At 42.5% G+C, this 21,454-nt stretch overlaps 1 protein-coding gene and 1 long non-coding RNA gene across 5 annotated transcripts in view; one reads left to right on the top strand and one right to left on the bottom strand.

Annotated features, from left to right (window-relative positions):
* The window catches only part of phf14 (PHD finger protein 14), a 260,453-nt gene extending 243,709 nt beyond the window's left edge, over positions 1 to 16,744 (top strand). Inside the window, exons 18-19 of one of the 4 annotated variants that reach the window (XR_007486408.2) lie at positions 12,002 to 12,165; positions 12,275 to 16,744. Coding sequence is in view for 3 of the 4 variants with exons in the window: in XM_068653255.1 (XP_068509356.1) it covers positions 4,001 to 4,102 (102 nt within the window). In the remaining variant the exon portion in view is untranslated. Of the gene's footprint in view, positions 1 to 4,000; positions 6,272 to 12,001 lie in introns of those variants that run through there. The other 3 variants (XM_049743153.1, XM_049743155.2, XM_068653255.1) reach the window with 3 other exon arrangements.
* On the bottom strand, positions 4,355 to 20,966 carry LOC137840993 (uncharacterized). The gene is made up of 2 exons (XR_011088261.1): positions 18,662 to 20,966; positions 4,355 to 18,364 (listed from the first exon to the last, which is right to left on the bottom strand). It is a non-coding gene; the product is annotated as an uncharacterized lncRNA (long non-coding RNA).
* Between the last annotated feature and the right edge of the window lie 488 nt (positions 20,967 to 21,454).

Below are 21,454 nucleotides of genomic sequence, written 5' to 3'. Positions count from 1 at the left end.
ACCACAACGCAGCAGAGGATCCACTTGGCATGTGGAGCCCCGTTGCTACTAGGATGGCAGAGACACCGATATTTCCCATTGCCTAGTGGGGATCTTATGGATTCCATTCTTCACCAACATTGAGACGCCCCACCCTAAACGACGAGGCCCCTTTGTAGTCAGACTTCCCCCCACTCCGAAAATGGGGTACAGCACTCTCTGTCACGTCCAGTGGTTGAGGTGAGACTTCGCTGGGCCTTTCAGCAATGTTCAGTGCAGTGGGGGTAGTCAGCAAGACTTGGAATGGTCCCTCCCACCATGGCTGGCCCAGTTTGTCCCTTTTGATGACGTTTATGTCGTCCTAGTCTCCTGGCTTGGAGCAGTTGTTGACCTGTGGAAGAAAGATCAGGCGGCAGTAAATTTGCATTTGACATATCTTTCAGTTTGAGTGCTCTAATCATGCTATCTGCCAAGGAATGTTCTTCGTCTGCTTTTTGCAACTCTTGTAGTCAATTTTATTGACCTTCTGAACTGGGCAGATAGGAGTGTTTGCGGGAAGAGTTTGAGCACATCCTAATGATTCCTCCTAACCAAAGACCATTTATGACAGGGGCTATCCCATTTATTGCCTCCTGTTTTAAAGGAGATTCTCAGATCTTGGTTGGATTTGTACTGGGGTAATGGACATTAAAAGTCCTTTATCAGATGGGCCCTTTGTCCACAGTTTTTCAGGAAGCCCAGCCAATTCCCCCTCCTCCTTTTCATTCAAACAAGCGTTGATTAGCCAGGGAAGCGCATAAGCGCGTGCCTTTAACACCTCCACCACTTCCTCATAGCTTATTTAGTCACTTTTCAATCATCTTTCGATTGCTTCAAGCAAAAGTTTGAAAAGCTTGAGAAAATTTTAACTTTATGGTATGACGCCAAATCTATTAGAGAATCCATAGATCGTAAAGTGTATTACTATCTTTCACTATCTGTCCTACTCCCTCCCTCCTTCTGAGGCTTGGCAACGCCCATGCCTCACACTTTGTCAAACTTTTTTGGAAGATGTGTTCTTTACTACATATGATTCTATCATCATTTAATTTGACTTTCTTTCCAAAATGCTTCTCAATTTCCCAGTTCACACATCTTCTGCATGTGTTACTGGTTCTCCAGTTTTTTCTCTAGTTAATTATCAATCCAAAACCAACTTTTTTTTCTCTTAACATTCAACTTACTCACAATCACTCTTTCTTCAAAGTCACACTGCTAATTTTCCACAGTAGTCTCCATCAACTTCATTCAACCTGTATTTTCCTTTCATTCAGGCAGTCATTCATCAATGCTCATTTGCATCTCACACAGTCTCCAAAAAGGAGTCTTTCTATCACATTGGTCCCAATTTATCCAAGCTCTCCACACAACAATCATTTACCATTTTCAACTCAAGGTTCCTGATAGAACAATCCACCAGTCCAAAAAAATCTCAACACAAAAAACCTGCTGGCAAATTAATCAGATTTTTTTTCTTTGTTTTTAAATTTAAAGAACTCAATCTCTCAGATTTAGCTCACATATAGAAGTTTGTATAATCTTATAACACAACCAATCAATTATTCCTATTAAATATAGCATTGCAATGTCTTAAATTCACAATTTTGCTTCTTCCAATTCCTGAAAGCATGTTCTGTCGTTTTTTTTCCAAATTTCTCATGAGGGCTTGACACTAACATGCACTAGTGTGGATCAGTTTCTGCTCGCAAACAGATTTCTCTCTTTTCCTCTCATTTTTATTTTTCAAAATTGTTTTGCGGTGCAAATTGGATAGACCAAAGTCTAACAAATTTCTTTACACTAAAAGTTTAGCCAATTTTCATCATTTTAACACATATACACACACGTGCACAGCTCTCGCGCGCGAAAGGTAGGTCCCAGCACCAATGACTCGTCACAGGCTGGCCATTTCCTGCGGTCGATCATGAGCTGGTCCCTGCCCACACACACGAGGACAGCACATTCTAATTTTGTATTTATCTTTTAGAAGCAAGTTGTATTTCTTTACCACTTGATTTGCAAATATTAACTTTAGTGTACACACACAATTTGATTTCTGGTCATTTGTCATTGGGCATATAAACAGCATTGTCATACTTCTTGTATGGACAGGAGCTCTAATAATCTAAAAAAATGTTCTAATAATCTGACAATGACATGTTTTGCTGTATGGACATCTATTATTTCTTTGTATGAGCATGAGCGGTCGGTCATAGGGGAGGAAGCATGTCATGCTGAAAATTTGACTTTTTCTCTGCCTCTTCCTCCGCCCTTTGATGGGTTTTGTTTTACATGACGACACACTCTTGCCAAGTGTCCTCGTTTCCCCCAGTTCCAACAGTTGTCTGAATCTGATGGGGCTTTTGATTTGAATGGTGGCTTGCGACCTTGTTGGTGTCTAACTCTTCCTCTGCCCCTTTGGGAACTTTGGAAGAAGACCGTTGTATCTTCATCTAGATCATTGCCATCATCATCTAGATGAAATACATCAGAACTTTCGCCTTTTTTGATCGCTTTGTCAGTGTCTTTGGCCCACTGCATGGTCATTGTAACACAAGCAGTGTCCGCTTCCACCAAGTGTTTCCTCACCCAGTTGCCTAAGTCACCTAAGTCAGGGGGGAGACCAGTGAGGAGCGCATTTTTAAGATGTTGCTGATAAGCACTCTCAGCTGCATCATTGAATTGGATGCCACCGTGCACCCTGAATTATTTTTTAAATCTTAATTGAATGGCGGCCTCATCACTTTTTATCTTTTTATTTTTTGTCTTTTGAATTTGTTCTCCGGCTCGGTGGCGCACTGGGTAGCACATCCGCCTCACAGTCAGGTGGGTGCGGGTTCGATTCCACCTCCGGCCCTCCCTGTGCGGAGTTTGCATGTTCTCCCCGAGCCCGCGTGGGTTTTCTCCGGGCACTCCGGTTTCCTCCCACATCCCAAAAACATGCTTGGTAGGCCGATTGATCACTCCAAATTGTCCCTAAGTGTGAGTGCGAGTGCGAATGGTTGTTTGTCTCTGTGTGCCCTGCGATTGGCTGGCAACCGATTCAGGGTGTCCCCCGCCTACTGCCCGATGACGGCTGGGATAGGCTCCAGCATGCGCGCGACCCCCGTGGGGACTAAGCGGTTCAGAAAATGGATGGATGAATTTGTTCTCTTCTCTCTTGTGAAGCTTTCAACCACACTCTAGCACAATGCACTTCTCTCTCTTTTCTTTCCTTTCTCAATCCCTTTGGCTTCCTAGCCACACTCTCCTCCAAAAGTTCTACCACAACGTTCCACATTTCAACTTTCCTTGTACTCCATACTTTTTCTACCACTTCGGCATGTATTGCATACAATTAAGAAATCTACTCGCCATGTACTTCTCATCTCCTTCAAGAGCTAGAGATTTACCGTTTTTATTTCCCATCTTAAATTTAGTAGTTTTAGTTTTTCCAATTTTTTTCAAGTTTTTTTTTCCTTTGATGATCCTCAATGCAGGTTTAAATTGACCTTTCAACAAACTACTAGCCTGTATTATTGCTGTGGATCAATGCTAGAACTGCTTTTCACACTCAACCACACAACTTTCATGCAAAGAGCTTGGAAAAATGGACAAAAAAAAAAAGGATCCACGCCCTTCTTCAATTAAGAAAAAGAAGCTCTGTTTTTTTTTCTAGCCCGTTTCTTCCACTGGGAGTCGAACCCAAGCCCGATCCCTTAGCTTGGAAAAACAGACAAAGAAGAATCTACGCACTTCTTCGATGAACGAAAAAGAAGCTCTGCTTTTCTTAGCCTGTTTCTTCCACTGGGACTTAAACCCAAGCTATATATCGTGCACCTCTACTTTTTACGTGTTTCACATCTTTTACTTTAGGGCTTTTACTTACTTGTCCCCTGGTTCGTTGCACTTCCGGATCCCGTCAATCCACCTCTGTCAGACGCAGGCAGACCTAAGACGCTGGCCCAGCGAAGAATTTTCTTCCCTGGTCTTTCTTTTCCAGGTCCTCCAAATGGACGCTGGCTTGTCGACAATGCAGCACGTCGTCCTCCGTCGGCCAGATGGCGGGTATGAGAGAATCCGGGTCACGGCACCAAAATGTTAGAGTGGTGCTCACTCTAACTTGTTTTAGCAAGAACCACACGGGAGACAATATGCCCTTTTTACGCACTTGCAAGTGGAGAGTCATTCGTTGCTGTGCGTACAGCGATGATCGAATGAGGTCTGACTTTGGATTTTTGCAAGAGAGTATTGCAAGAGAGTATTTATTGAGAGAAAGCACGGTGGCGGTGTGTTGGGTCTAAATACGATTAGACATTAAATTACTCGCTGGAATGAAGAGGAGAAGACAACCAGAACAGGTTTACTCGCGAGGAGAACGATAGAGCAAGCAATCTCAGTTACAACCTCCATCAGTTCTGAGTCTTTACTCCACGTGCCCCTCTTTTTAATGTTATGGTTGCCCTGGTTACAGAGGCGTTGCTACACTAAAGGGAGGGGGGATTGTGTCTGTAGCAACGCTGATTAGCAAAAGAATGTAGTGTGGTGTGAATTAGCACTTCGCTGTTGGCTCTTGACCCCCCGCAGAGGCCGTCCGCAGCGGTCTTCCTTTACAGTTGGCTGACCTGTCCTCGAGGTCAACAAATGTCCTGACGCACGTTGATTGCCGCTTTGCTGTGGAACAAATGCAACTAGACCTTTGCTAACTTTATCTACTTGGTAATTAACACACAATAGTAATAAGTAACTTGTCCTAAACATTTCAACACACATTAAGCAAACGTGAGGTAACCGGTATGCAGTTCCTTAAACAAACATTGAGTAAATATGGGATAACTTTAATGCAACTACTTCTAACTGTATGTAACCCTTAACAAAGAAGAATAGGTCTGATAAACTACAATCTATGAACCAAACCTATATCTAAATAGAAGGAATGAAGTTCCTGTGAATCAAACAAAGAACATTTCACCTATGCAAATAAGCCCTGCTCATTGTTAGTGAAGGACTCTTACGGGAACCAAAACGCACAGACAACATAAGGACAGGAAGGGTACAAATGGCTGACAGGGATCAAAAGACATCCCTATCACATAAAAGGAACAAAGAGATAAAAGGAAAAGATAAACTCGTAAAGGCGAGGCCTCCAGGTCTGGCAGGCCAAAGCTTCACTTAAAATTATTCCAACATTTCCCCCTGTTTATCACATATTTGCTCAATTTTTACATCACCAAAAACACCCACTTCACTCGATTTTCAGTTGTCGGATGACAGGTATGGGCACAAATATGTTTACACCCAAAAGGTTACTTGTTGCATCATCATCATTCGGAAACACCCAGATCTGGAAAAAAGTCTGTAAACTCAAGTGCAAAAATTTCATCTTCATCGTTATCATCAACATGTTGGCGTTCAGACATTAGGCATACCCGGGCCATCTTGTCTTCCATGGGCGATATTGCTGTAGTGATGAGACGATTAAACAGAGCACGCAGACATGGAATACAACAACATCCACACAAGGTGAGTATAGCAGTAAATACTGCAACTGATATTATAATTGAGGACACAAGTGCTTTATACTTCCCAAAGGCATGCATCCAGTTGTCCCACATTGATGTGTCCACGCCAGAGTGCTCTTTCATCCTCGTGTTGAGGGATCGCAGGCCTGCAATGGCCTTTGTCAGGCTCCCATCAGGGGCGGTGTTGTTGGGGATAAAGGTACAGCACTGTTCTCCGAACATTGCACAGACCCCTCCTTTCTCAGACAACAACATATCAAGAGCAATGCGATTCTGGAAGGCCATTAGGGAAGTCGTGGCTAGCTGTTCATGCACTGCCTCAAGCCCCGCTTGTGTCCAATTGCCCAATTTTTGCACGTTGTAATGGATGTAATTTATCCTGTCTACGTTTTTGTTTATCGTACACCACCAACAAATGGAAGACTCCCATCTTGCTGCAATTTGGTCAATTAATTCTTATTAATCAGGATCTCCTCTAGGGACTGTAATTGCATCAATTAAAGTCAGATCATCGTCGCCTCACAAATTTAAAGACATTTTGGTTTTTACCAGCTTTTCCCCAGATCTTGGCGTGTCGATACATATACAATTTTGCTTGACTACATTCTCTAGAAGCAATGGTTTGTTTTCTTTTCCTCAACGGATATTATATAGAACGCTCTGTTGTACATTTCACAATCAGTAGACGTGACAGATTTCACACAATCTTTGGTCAATGGTAATGGTACAACATAAAGAATCGGTCGCAAACCCATACACATGACATATTCATTTTTTTTCTTTTTTTTTTTCTCTCTGGTTTGCAGCTTGTTTTTCCATTTAGCAATCAATCGTTTCTTTTACCAGTTACTCTTATAGGAAGTTACCTGAAACCAATTATCAAACATTCATTTTAGAGATATTAATTTCATTCTTTAACTTCTACAGCTGTTGTTGCCAAAGTATTATTTCGTTACATAACATTTTTGCCACTGTTAAGGCATTCAGTGTTTACTTTGAAGCCAATTCAATCCATTTTGAGAATGCATCTATTATGACCAGGCATTATAACCCTGTGGATTGAGTTTAGCACATGGTAAACAAGCTTTACAATTTTTTTTTTTTTTTTTTTTTTATAAATGTTTTGTATATGAATCAAATCCATATGTTGTATAAAGCCGACTGAACTGCCCTTTCATCCCCCCTGTTGAGCCATGTGTCAAGTCAACATCACGTGACAACTTCATGGCTCAATATTGCTGCCCATATGTATCGGTTCATTTGTACGAGCACATAATATTGCTGCCCATTTGCATCGGAAGTTTTTCTTTCTCAAAGTGACAAACCAATCCACCAATCGGAAAAAAATCAACAAAATAACTGCCAGTGAATTAATATAATAGTTAATTGTTGTTGTTTCTTAACTTTAACTAGCTCAATCGCTCTCTTATTCTCAAATTTTAAATTTAGCTTTGAAATGTCGTTATTACATAATTTTTCTTCATCCAATTCCAGAAAGCAAGTTCTTTCCGTCTCTCAAATTTTGTTTCATCAAGGCTAGGCATTAATGCAGTGTGGACCAGTTTCTGCCCATAAACAAATTGCTTGCTTTTCTTTACTTTCTATTTTTTCAAAATTGATTTTGTTTTGCGGTGCAAATCAGATAGACTACAGTCTAATAAATTATTTTGTGCACCTACGTATATTAGCCAATTTCATCCTTTTAACACATAACACTGACAGCACACAAACAACACAAAAACAGCAGAGACACAGATCACAAACAACGCTGCGCAAACGTCATCCTCTATTTTGACGTTTTGGTTATACCCTTTTTTTTTTTTTTTTTCTCATCAGTGCCTTTTATCCTTCATGCTAATGTTGTCACATCTTCCTTAAGCTTCACCCTGCTTCAAACATTCTCTGAGAAACTCACACTTTCCCTGCCTCGCCCACAGCCATAGCACCCCCCGTGCGAGGGGGGGGACGCGGCATCAATGTTGATTGGTCACAGGCTGGCCATTTCCTGCAACAATCATGATGCCGGCCCACCGCCCACACGAGCATAGCACAGGCCTACGCGCACAGCCCCGACCCGCGACTACGCGCGAGCGCAGGCACGCTTCCTATCAAGCCACCGTTCTCGTCACCTTCTGCCACACACGTCTTATTTTCTCTACTGCCACACACTGCTCATCTTAGGTTCTCCAACCAACTTAAGCACACCATCATCTATTTCTCAATTACCCTATTATTGCTCAACAGCCTCCTGAACACACATAGGACACACATCTCACTCACACGCTCACACATATACACAACATTCATGAGGATCCTCTGCGCGCACGCACACACAAACACCAGCACAAAAGGTTGACGCACAACATATAAGACCACATAGAGCGTACTAAGAACACCCTTTTTGCTCATCTTACATGTTAGATTTATTCTCCATTTTAGTTTCAGGAGCTATTTGTAATTCAGTTCCATTTATTTAGCAAATTTTAACTTCAGTGTTTCTTTATCTTACTTTATCCTTTTAACACAAATATCTCCTGTATATTTAAGCTAATTTCTCTTTAATTTTGGCTGCCAGGTCCCCACTTTATTACATGAGAATCTGATTTATTTTGATCTTGTACTAGTCATTATTGTTTTGTTTATATGGACAATTGTGTGCCATGTGGCCCTTTTCTCCACAATTCCAACATTCACGTTCACTATAAGGTACAAATCCTCTCCCGTGGCCCTTGGAGCCTCCTCTACTAGTGGCTCCTCGCCCCCTCTGACCTTTCCACGCTCTGCCTGTATCTTGGTAGAAAGTGTCACTGTCCTCATCTACCAAAAAAATGTCTTTTGTCGCTTTCACTTGTTTCTGTTTTTCTTTGACTACTTTTTCTGCATGGAGGGCGTGATTTATGTATTCCTCCAAAGTTCCGGTGTTCATGCCTATGTAATGTTTGATCACCCAGCCTTGTATTGCTGGCCTGGACCCTGCGTGGATGGCATTTTTTAATTGCTGTTGATAAGCACCTTGAGGCGCAATATCTTCCACCAGCCCACTGTGTGTTTTAAACACTTTTGTCATGCGCACTCGATATTCGTCAAAGGCTTCATTATCATTTTGTTTTGTTCTCCCTATCTCTGTATAATTTGCTCTCATTCTATATCTGTTGCGTACCCGGTTAATCAGCCCTTCCATTTGATTAATTAATTCTGGGCTGTTATAGGGTAAGGGTTGACCCCGAGCATTTATGGGTGCCCACTCTCCTCTGACCAAATGCCACTCAGGGCCCAAAGCAGTCATCCAGACTTGTTGGACTTCAGTCCCATTCAAATTATAAGATCTCCTCAAGTCTTCCATTCCTGTACAGAACTGTTCCACATCCTCCCTATAAGAAACTACCCCTTCTAATGCTTTCCTTACATCATCCATTGTCCATGTTCTGTAAACCATTACCACCCTGGGGTGTACTTGTTCATTTCTTGGGTCATAATTTGGGTTGGCCACTTGTATCATTGGATACAGTGGCATATCTGGAGTTAATTCTGAATTTTCAACAGTTGCCTCTTCAGCAACTGGGGCTGAAGGCCCAGGTTTGGTTCTAGGGATTAATGGATAGTTTGCTCCCATTTCCTTTGACCAATCCATTTCCATTGGGTTTTTCTGTCTGGTGGCTCTGTCTGTTAACCCATAAGGGGGGGGGTGACCCCTCTTGTGCACCAGTGTCGGGTATTTGTGGATACAACTTCTCTATGACCTTATGTTTTGAAGTTGTAGCATGTGCTTTCCCTACGTGCTTCTCTACTTCCTCTACACCTCCCCCTTCTTCTCTAGCTCTCTGTAAATTTTGATTATCTCTTGCCTGCCTACTATTAGGCCCAGTCTCATCATCTTCCTTCCTACAATACAGTGCCTTTTCCACTCTCTCTTTTTCTCCCCTCTCTCTCTCTGCTGCTACTTTGAGCCAAAACACCACATCCTCATCTCCTTCTTTTTTCATCTTTCTAGGGTCTCTCTTTGTTCTCTCTTTCATGGCGCCTCTAAGTTCTATCAATTTGGTTGTTTTTAGTTGTCCCTCAAATTTATATTTCTTAACCCATTTATCGAGTTTTTTAAGTCGGTCGGGATCCTGCCTTTCAATTATTTTCCAATCTTTACATTTAAGATTATCTCGGATATTATTTTTACTCTTCCCGTTCCCCATTTTAATCAATTTGGTCCCAACTGTAAAACCATAGGGGTTTCTAAAGTCGGGTGTTTCCAGTGGGATAACGAAAAGATCCTGTGGTGATTCTCACTTCTACCAGAGTTCTGGTGGAGAATCCTTGCCTATTGCGTCCACAGAACCACGTTATGTGCTCCCCACTGCTTTAATATGGAATACTGTATCTAGTGATACGTACTCCCATTCACACTCTCAATCACTCAGTATTACGGAATTTTCGGCATCACGTGGTCTTCCGCTGACCTTTTACTTTTGACGGGCCTCTCCGTCGGACACCTCTGTCCTTTAACCGGTTTGTTACACTGGCGTTGTGTAACTTTATTTAAACGGACCTTTCCGTTTAGGTACCTTTAGAACGAACCTCTCCGTTCTGTCCTAGGACTTTTATAGGGCACCGAGCCCTCGGCCGCTCATTCCTTTTATATAAAAAAACAAACTCACCCTCTGGTTCTCTTCACCTCTGCACCTCGGACTGCCTTCAACCCTTAGATCCCAGCTGACGAGCAGACAGCCAGCCTTTGAAAAGGATTCTAGGACCCCACCTAGGAAGGTCCTGCCGCGCGCGGTCTTTCTGGATCTCTGCTGCCGTCCGCTGGAATCCTCAGGTGTGTTGGCATCCGGCTCGAAGGACCAATTAAATGTTGGGTCTAAATACGATTAGACATTAAATTACTCGCTGGAATGAAGAGGAGAAGACAACCAGAACAGGTTTACTCGCGAGGAGAACGATAGAGCAAGCAATCTCAGTTACAACCTCCATCAGTTCTGAGTCTTTACTCCACGTGCCCCTCTTTTTAATGTTATGGTTGCCCTGGTTACAGAGGCGTTGCTACACTAAAGGGAGGGGGGATTGTGTCTGTAGCAACGCTGATTAGCAAAAGAATGTAGTGTGGTGTGAATTAGCACTTCGCTGTTGGCTCTTGACCCCCCGCAGAGGCCGTCCGCAGCGGTCTTCCTTTACAGTTGGCTGACCTGTCCTCGAGGTCAACAAATGTCCTGACGCACGTTGATTGCCGCTTTGCTGTGGAACAAATGCAACTAGACCTTTGCTAACTTTATCTACTTGGTAATTAACACACAATAGTAATAAGTAACTTGTCCTAAACATTTCAACACACATTAAGCAAACGTGAGGTAACCGGTATGCAGTTCCTTAAACAAACATTGAGTAAATATGGGATAACTTTAATGCAACTACTTCTAACTGTATGTAACCCTTAACAAAGAAGAATAGGTCTGATAAACTACAATCTATGAACCAAACCTATATCTAAATAGAAGGAATGAAGTTCCTGTGAATCAAACAAAGAACATTTCACCTATGCAAATAAGCCCTGCTCATTGTTAGTGAAGGACTCTTACGGGAACCAAAACGCACAGACAACATAAGGACAGGAAGGGTACAAATGGCTGACAGGGATCAAAAGACATCCCTATCACATAAAAGGAACAAAGAGATAAAAGGAAAAGATAAACTCGTAAAGGCGAGGCCTCCAGGTCTGGCAGGCCAAAGCTTCACTTAAAATTATTCCAACACGGTGACATTGGACATGTTTGGTGGTCACCTCAGCAACTGGTTAATCAGTGCGGAGGGTCCCAGCTCATTGTTATACAAGGTCGTGGAAACAGAAACTACTGGAGCATTTTAGATGACTAACTATGCAATAATGTTCCCACACCAATTGGAAAGTTTCAACAACTGAATGGTTAAACTTTTCAGAGTCAAGGAAAGGTAAAAGGTTTAAACAAAGTTAATAATACTAGTCTACATTCCAACATAATCATACGATCAAGATAATCTGTAAACCCTCACACCCCTCATGAGACACCGGATGGTGGGCCAGAATTTCCTCGAAGCCGTACGGAAGTCATTCTCTATGGCCTTGCCTAACTCCTCCCATGCCCGGGTTTTTGCCTCGGCAACCGCAGAGGCCGCGTTCTGTTTAGCCATCCGGTAACTGTCGGCTGCCTCCGGAGTCCCACAGACCAAAAGGTTCCGCTAGGACTCCTTCTTCAGCTTGTCGGCATCCCTTACCACCGGTGTTCACCAGCGGGTTCAGGGGTTGCCACCACGACAGGCTCATTACGGCTGCAACTCTGGTTGGCCACCTCAACAATGGAGGCACGGAAAATGGTCCACTCAGACTCAATGTTCCCTGCCTCTCCCGGGATGTGGGAAAAGCTCTGCTGGAGGTGGGAGTTGAAGCTCTTTCTGACAGGGGTTTTCTACCAGACATTCCCAGCAGACTCTCACAGTACATTTGCGTCTGCCAGGTCGGACCGGGATCTTCCCCCACCATCGGAGCCAACCCACCACATGGTGGTGATCAGTTGCCAGCCCCTCTCTTCACCTGATGTCCAAAACATGTGGCCACAAATCCGATGACACGACTACAAAGGCAATCATCAAACTGCGATCTAGGGTTTCCTGGTGCCAGGTACACACATGGACACCCTTATGTTTGAACATGGTCTTCATTATGAACAATTCGCTGCTTGGGTTCTAATCGGGGGGGGGGGGTGTTCCTCCCAATCACTCCCTTCCAGGTCTCACTGTCATTGCCCACATGAGGATTGAAGTCACCCAGCAGAACGATGGAGTCTCCAGAAGGAGTGCTCTCCAGCACTTCCTCTAAGGACTCCAAAAAGGGTTGGTACTCTGAGCTGCCGTTTGATGCAGACACACAAGCCACGGTCACATTTTCAATGGGAGACAGGTCTGGACTGCAAGCGGGCCAGGGGAGAACCTGGTCTCTTTTACTTCGAAGCCACGCTGTTGTAACACGTACAGAATGTGGCTTGGCATTATCTTGCTGAAATAAGCAAAGGCGTCCATGAAAATGACGTCACTTGGATGGCAGCACATGTTGTTCCAAAATCTGTATGTACCTTTCAGCATTTATGTTGGCTTCACAGAAATGTAAGTCACCCATGCCATGGGAACTAATGCACCCCCATACCAACACAGATGCTGGCTTTTGAACTTTGCATTGATAGTCCGGATGGTCTGCTTCCTCTTTGGTCCGGAGGACACGACGTCCAGTGTTTCCAAAAACAATTTGAAAAGTGGACTCATCAGACCACAAAACACTTTTCCATTGTGCATCAGTCTATTTTACATGAGCTCAGAGAACCTGGCGGCGTTTCTGGATGTTGTTCATAAACTACTTTGCACGGTAGAGTTTTAACCCGCACTTACTGATGTAGTGACGAACTGTATTTACTGACAGTGGTTTTCTGAAGTTTTCCTGAGCCCATTTGGTGATATCCTTTACACACTCATGTCGGTTTTTAAGGCAGTGCCTTCTGAGGGATCGAAGGTCACGGTCATTCAGTCTTGGTTTCCGACCGTGGCGCCTACGTGCAGTAATTTCACCAAATTCTCAGAACCTTTTGATAATATTATGGACCGCAGATGTTGAAATCCCTAAATTCCTTGCAATTTTGCTTTGAGAAATGTTGTTCTTAAACTGTTCAACTATTTTCTCACGCAGTTGTGGACAAAGTGGTGAACATCGCCCCATCCTTGCTTGTGAATGACTGAGCATGTTTGGGGAGGCTCCTTTGATACCCAATCATGGTACCCACCTGTTCCCAAATAACCTGATCACATGTGGGATGTTCCAAATAGGTGTTTGATGAGCTTTTCTCAGCTTTCTCAGTATTTTTTGCCACCTTTCCCAACTTCTACTTGACGTGTTGCAGCCATGAAATTCAAAGTTAATTATTGTTTGGCAAAAAACAATTAAGTTTATCAGTTTGAACATTAAATATGTTGTCTTTGTCGTGTATTCAATTGAATATGGGTTGAAAAAGATTTTCAAATCGTTGTATTTTGTTTTTATTTACATTTTACACAATTTTCCAACTTCAACCGAATCCGGTTTGTAGTTAATTGATATATAGTTTATATAAAGTTATATAGGCCTGTGAAATAATTGGAACCGCTACTGACGATGAGTCTGACGTCAGCGCTGCATGTACTTCCGGAGTCAGCAGTGGCGTTGTTTACACAGAAGACGAAGATTTTGATGGATTTAATGATTTGGAGTGACACGGATGGCTTGATAAACTTGTCATTTATGTTATGGTTATTTGAATAACTGTTAATATGTCACGTCAGGCACGTTCTCAGTTCCTCGTTTGTGTTTATGTAACGTTAGCATACCATATCGTTTAGCCTTTTGTTTCCTATTCATGTCTCTTTATGGCAGGGGTCTCAAACTCATGGCCCGCGTGCCAATTGCGGCCCTCGGGACAATATTTTGCGGCCCCCTGCGTGACATCTAAGCTGTGTGTTAGTGCGGCCCGCGAATTTCTTTTCGCACATGCATCTGGCCGTTTTACTTTTTTTGACACGTATGGGCTCCCGTAGCTCAGGCTCGTGACAACTGGGCGAATTAGCAATTGGCTAATTGGCGAATTAGCACTTTGACATGTTTGAATGAGCGAGTGGAGGGAAATATCTTGTCACTGTCACCTAGTGCTGTACATTGTTTGTCAGCCCCCGTCATGTCTGTTTCAAAACCTGCCGTGAAGAGAAAATTTGCGGATGAGCACAGGCAATTTCAGGAGAAGTGGGAGGCGGGATATTTTTTTGTTGAGCACAGGAACGTCGCAACCTGTCTAATATGCATGGGTAAAGTTGCTGTTAACAAAGAGTTTAACATCAGACGTCATTACTCAACTAAACATGCTGAGGAGTATGCAAAATACGATGGGAGATGAGCGAGAGGATCGGGTCGCCAAACTTAAATAATCTCTACTGAGGCAACAAGTTTTTTTCAAAAAAAACAACCAAAGAGAACGAAGCGGCTGTGAAAGCTAGCTATGTTGTGAGTGAAATGATAGCAAAAGCTGGAAATGGATTCAGGCACAGCATTCAGTGGTGAGAAGTATGCTGATACCATTGGGAAGCTACAAGAAGAATTTGATCACAGGTTTGCAGACTTCAAGACACACAGAGCCACTTTTAACATTTTTGCTGACCCCTTCTCCTTTGATGTTGAGGATGCCCCCCCTGTTCTGCAGATGGAGCTAATTGACCTGCAGTGCAATACTGAACTCAAAGCCAAGTTCAGGGAAGTGAGTGGAAGAACAGTGGAGCTTGGACAATTTTTGAGAGAACTGCCCCCCAGCTTCCCTGAGCTTTCCAGGATGTTCAAGCGGACCATGTGCCTTTTTGGCAGCACCTATCTGTGTGAAAAGCTCTTCTCCACAATGAACTTCAATAAGTCAAAGTACAGGTCCAGAATTAAAGATGAGCATCTTAAAGCCATACTGAGGGTCTCAGTTGCCTCCTCCCTCAAGAAGCGTTGCCAAGTCTCTGGCAGCAAGGAGTAGGAGGAAGTAGAAATGAAGCCTATGTTCTGAAGAACTGTTCCTGTTCTTCATGTTCTGCATGTTCTGACTGTTAATTTGTTCAAATTGAGAAGATTGGATCAGGATCTTTTTTATGGATTACTTTTGTGGATTACGATTTCATGCGGCCCAGCCTCACCCAGACTCTACCTCCAGCGGCCCCCAGGTAAATTGAGTTTGAGACCCCTGCTTTATGGTGTTGGATTTTGTCAAATAATGTTCCCCCAAACTTGCGACTTATACTCCGGTGCGACTTATAATTGTTTATTTTTCTTCATTATGCATTTAATGGCTGGTGCGACTTGTACTCCGGAGCGACTTATAGTCCGGAAATTACGGTATATGATAAAAGTGCAGTAGATATGTCGCCTTCACTTCTAATGTAGTTAAAACTACTACCTTTAATAATGACAGGTTTGTGTTTCCAGGAGGAAGAAGGGGAATGGCTGGAAGACGAGTGCTCCGTTAAAGATGAGATATCCGAGCAAGAAATTCCCAACTTGAGATGAACCAAAGGGCACAAGACACTGCTGAATAAATTCCTATTTTAATCTTATATTTGCTAGCAACCAAGCACGGCATCTTTAAACTAGCTAACCAATGTTTGTAGACCTCAAACAGTATCATCACAGAAGAGTTTCAGAAGTTTCAAATTTAGATAGAGGAACATCTTTACAAAAACTACATAAAGGTTTCTTCATCTTAGATTAGTCTAAGGATGGAATTGCCAGAAGTATCTCTGAACAGCTTCGTGTGTATTTATTTCCATACCTGTTTTATTAACAATATGTTCCATGGAATGAGGTACCTTTCTCATGTTCGAACGTTAACCATTAAGTCCTCTTTCTCTATATACTTCATATTTCTTTGGATATTATTTTCAGCGAAAATAAGTGTCTTGTGAAAATGTCTCATGAATTTGTTACAGAGAAGTGTTAACCCGGGCTTAGGTACTCCTGAGCTGGCGGCATGGGTACGATCAACAAGTTGGGTTGTTGCCGTAAGAGTAAAAATGCCAAGTGTTATGTCATGTCCGCCACTGATAGTGAAATATAATCGGAATGCAAATCACACACACGACTTTTCGGTGACACCCCCCAAAAAAAAATCTTTTAGGGGGCATCTGAACCAGCCATTTGCCCAGTTCATCTACTGTTTTGCGCGTCACTGCTGCTGTGTTCCAGCACATTTCAGTATCCTGATATTTACATAACTCTTGGGAATATTCATGACATAGCTGTTCTGTCAATTGTGGCGTTGAGGCAAAATGCCCTTTCATGACTTAAGCTTGCTTGATAGATAGTTAATTACACATTTTAGGTTCAACTACTCATGTGATGGGGAAGGGCGACTTAAGCTTTAGCTGAACAATGTCATGGGGGACCATTTCATCTGCTCCCATAAAAACAGGAAAACTGAAAAAGTGACAACAAGTTTAATGCTATGTGTCTCCACAATTTGGTGTTACATAGTTTTAAGTCTTTGCATAACTTTTCAGTAATTATCCTAAAACATTTAGAATCACATCTCTGAATCCTCTTTACAGAGTCTTTAAATATTTTCATATTTTAGTAATTATTTCAAACATCTATACATACTTGCTTTTCACATTCAATTGTCATCTGATATGTAATAAAAAGTTGCATGTTCCAAAAATGTCTCCTCAGCATTTATTTGCTATTAATCGCCAGATATTTGCTTGTCGCAAGAGAATTTGGAATATGTTCACAATCCTTTGACGCTATAGAAAGTCTTGTGGTTCTGCAGAGTATAGGACATAAGTATAGAACCACAAATATTCAGTCATAGATCGACAGATAGACAGACGGACGGACAGATAGATCAATAGTAGGGTTGGGAAGATTCACCGATATGCATCGGAAAATCAATACGACCTGTAAGATGCAGTTGCATCGATTTGCAAACGTCTGCATTGGTAAAAACGCACAAAAACTCGAGATGCATCGTATCTAAATTATTTTCATTGATAAAAATCGATTAACATTTATAATTATAAATTTTAGAAACAGGTCTCTGGGTTTCAGTCACTCTTACTACTCAAGTCTCTGCTCAAGTCTCGGCTCAGGTCTCACGCGAATAGGCGGGTCCAAATTGGCCTTCTTCGAATTGTACAGAGGCGGCAAGTCAGCCAGATAGCGGGTTAGCATGGAGGAAAACGAGACGGAGATTATACATTTGGTGGTGGGCTTTAAGTCTGCAGTGTGGAAAAATGTCGGGTTCTACAAACGAGATGGAGAGCTGGATAAGACAACGGCCATATGCAACCTCTGCCATGCAGCTATAAGATACACAGGCAGCACAACGAATTTGTCTACACATCTGAAGCGGCGACACAACATGCCCCAGTCACCGGCAACGTCAGCCAGCAGTGCTCCTGCAACACCTTCAAGTGAGCCACGAATACCCCAGTTATTTCATTCGCCACTTGCAAACAGTTCTGCCCGGGCGAAATCCATCACGAACACCCTATCTTTCTTCCTTTGCAAAAGCATTCAGCCATAAGGCATTACAGCTAACAAGGGATTCAGACACCTGCTTGAAGTGTTGGAGCCAAGGTATAGCATACCTGACAGAAAGGTATTTGCAGTCAGGATAATTCCTGCGCTTTACGAGAAAGTAAAAGTGGATGTTGTCAACTCTATGAGCCGTGCCCAGAGGGTGTCAATAACGGTAGATTGCTGGACCTCCTGTGCCACTGATTCTTACATTACCATCATGGCACTCTATATGAACGACAAGTGGGACTTGCAGTCTCACGTCCTACAAACACGAGTATTTAATGACTCTCACACCGGGGTAAACTTAGCAGCGTTGCTGCAAGATGTGCTCCGCGAGTGGAACATCACAGAAAAAAATCCTGCCTGGGTGAATATGTAATTTAAGTTATATCATTAACCTTACTTTTCTGTTTTAATGCAATGCAATGAAATGCAATGTCTCCCTTTGTTAGGTGTTTTTAAAGTTGTTATAGTGGATGGAATCTCATGGCCTTCACCTGTTTATTAGCCCATTTTATGTTTTACCTCCTGTATAAACAATGCACTTTTAAAAGCTTAACTTGAAAACATGTCTTTGTGTAGGCCCTAAATTGCTCTACAACATCCGCTTAAAATAAATCTTAATTTTTGTTAATGGTTATTGACAAGTGTATTTTAACGTCATGGGTTTCCACACTTGAAAAGGAAGGACTTGACCAGACTGGAATTCCACTCTTTGTTCAGGTTTTTAATGAGCGAAACAATCCAGGTGAAAAACCTTTAAAACACAAAAAAAATGGATGAGTTTAAACAAAAGGTACAATTGTTTTCCAAATAAAACAATGCAGCTTAATGTTTTTAACACATAAACCAATAAACAAAGTACATACAGTTCAGTTCTTTTTACTGAAAGAAAGACAGAAAAAGTCTTGAACATAAATTTATCCTTTCAAACAAAAGTCAATATACAACTTAATGCTTGTCATAAAGACAACACATTCTCCAGACCAACTGAAATGCAGTCAGTGCTCTAAACGGTTAACTAAATGAGTCCAGTTGAGAATTGTGAACTCACCGGTAGTCCCTTTGGTCTCCTCTTCCCATGAGTTCTTTCCTTTCTCCGTGGAGCTCAGTGCGGTTCTGTTGGGTCTAAATACGATTAGACATTAAATCACTCGCTGGAATGAAGAGGAGAAGACAACCAGAACAGGTTTACTCGCGAGGAGAACGATAGAGAAAGCAATCTCAGTTACAACCTCCATCAGTTCTGAGTCCTTCCTCCACGTGCCCCTCTTTTTAATGTTATGGTTGCCCTGGTTACAGAGGCGTTGCTACACTAAAGGGAGGGGGGATTGTGTCTGTAGCAACGCTGATTAGCAAAAGAATGTAGTGTGGGGTGAATTAGCACTTCGCTGTTGGCTCGTGACCCCCCGCAGAGGCCGTCCCCAGCCGTCTTCCCTCACAGTTGGCTGGCTCGTTCTCGACTGAAGGATGTTGATTGCCGCTTTGCTGTGGAACAAATGCAACTAGACCTTTGCTAACTTTATCTACTTGGTAAATTAACACATAATAATAATAAGTAACTTGTCCTAAACATTTCAACACACATTAAGCAAACGTGAGGTAACTGGTATGCAGTTCCTTAAACAAACATTGAGTAAATATGGGATAACTTTTATGCAACTACTTCTAACTGTATGTAACCCTTAACAAAGAAAAACAGGTCTGATAAACTACAATCCATGAACCAAACCTACATCTATATAAAAGGAATGAAGTTCCTGTGAATCAAACAAAAAACATGTCACCTATGCAAATAAGCCCTGCTCATTGTTAGTGAAGGCCTCACGGGAACCAAAACACACAGACAACATAAGGACAGGAAGGATACAAATGGCTGACAGGGATCAAAAGACATCCCTATCACTAAAAAGGAAGAACCTAGATAAAAGGAAAAGATAAACTCGTAAAGGCGAGGCCTCCAGGTCTGGCAGGCCAAAGCTTCACTTAAAATTATTCCAACAGGTTCGCTGCTACAGCTGTGTTGCTCGCTGATTGAAAGGATTGTTGTTTGCTGCTGCTGCTGCTGCTGCTCACTGGACAAGCACGCTGTTGTTTACTTGTTTTACTTGATTGTCTATTGTGGGCCATGTCTTGTCACCGTGGGATAGGGGGGAAACGAAATTTCGGTTTCTTTGTGTGTCTTTGGCATGTGGAGAAATTGACAATAAAGCTGACTTTGACTTTGAAGAGGACTGAGCTGTTTGCTACTTATGAACCCTGGTGTGTGCGTGCTCCCAATTAGGATAGATTGCACTCAGCTGTTGAGGCGCTCTGAGGAGCTCCACTGCGTGCTGCGCATTCACGTCATACACCTGCAGTGACCCCTTGTGGTCACATGCACCCACAGACAGGTGCGCACCTCCCAGGTCGCCGCAACACCTCCCACTCGATCTTTGCGTGGTGTACCACGGAATGATCACACTTTTCAGGCGAACTAGTGTCCATCACACTGATCCTCTGCGGGGATGAGGACGACGAGGCGCCACACGTTCCTGTGCAGTATGATTCCCTTGCGATCCTTTTCCTTAGACTCCTTGGAAACCGGCTTTGGAGACATCCTCCCGGAGAGACCTTCACGTGGACATCCCGGACGATGCCTTTGGAATCTGCATTTACACTGATGACTCTTGGTAGCTTGCACTGCCCCCTTAGCGCATTTTGGTCGCAGAGCCAAACTATGTCTCCAACGACAACATTCCTATCCAGAGTATGCCACTTGCTGCGGATGAAAAGGTTTGGACCTGCAAGATGGCTCCAGGATTTCCAAAAGTAGCTACCTTACTTCTGTATCTCTTGCAGTATTTTGAAGGGGTAAGTAGTGTAGTCGAACGCCTTGAAATATCCGCTCTGCGTGGCTCGACCAACCAACAGGGTGTTTGGAGTGATGTATCGGATGCGGTCTTCATGGCTCTGGATTCTGGCGTCGATAGGCCTCTCATTGGCAATGTTGGCAGCAAGCTTGAGCACAGTCAGGAATTCACTGAAGGTAAGTGAATTCTGTACTGTACCAAGACTTTGTAGGGCTATTTTTGTGATCTTGACAGCAGCTTCGAATGTTCAAGTTGAATGGGCTATTAATAATGCGTAATTTTATACCACAAATGTACTAATTATGCAAAAATGATAAATGGGAAAATTGCGAGTTACAAATGCTAAGCATTAAATATGATAAGCGGGAAGAAAAAAAAGTAAATTGAATTATTAAAATAAATGGAAAAATGATGAGTTACAAATGATAAGCGTTAAAAATGATGAGCGGGAAGAATACAAAATTATGTTGAATGCCAAGAATGAATGTGTAATTGTTAGAAAAAATTGTATATATATGTTATCATGCGTTCTCTAATGAGTACTTATTCAAAATGTTACTGCTCAATATGCTTGATGCTTTGCCTTGCTTATTCTTATCTTGTGCAACAGAACAGAAGGATTACGGCTGAGTCAGGGGCGAGATGACGGTTGTGTCAAACAAGATACTGCTGACATCTCAGCAGAAAAATGACATCCACCAGAACAGATCACATCAAACGATGCGTCATGAACCTTCTGATCTTCCTTAAAGAACATCACTTTCTCTTTTTATCTCTCGGAATATTGCTTAAACTGTTTTGCTGATATAGCCATATCTGCACGCAACACTTTGTGCATTACTTTTTGTTTCTTTTCTTACGAGACAAAGCCCACAATCTTTTTCCCCTCACCCTGAGGGGCTAATCGTCTCACACTGTGGGTAGGGCGTTCCAAATAAAAAGAGCGAGAGTGTAAACAGATTTTTAGTGTAGTCAGATTGTAGAAAGCAATTTGT

This window comes from Syngnathus scovelli, chromosome 15 (assembly GCF_024217435.2).
Source record: "Syngnathus scovelli strain Florida chromosome 15, RoL_Ssco_1.2, whole genome shotgun sequence".
NCBI classification, from domain to species: Eukaryota; Metazoa; Chordata; class Actinopteri; order Syngnathiformes; family Syngnathidae; genus Syngnathus; species Syngnathus scovelli.
Note: the sequence above shows the minus strand (reverse complement) of the source record. Positions and strands in the feature narration are given on the sequence as shown.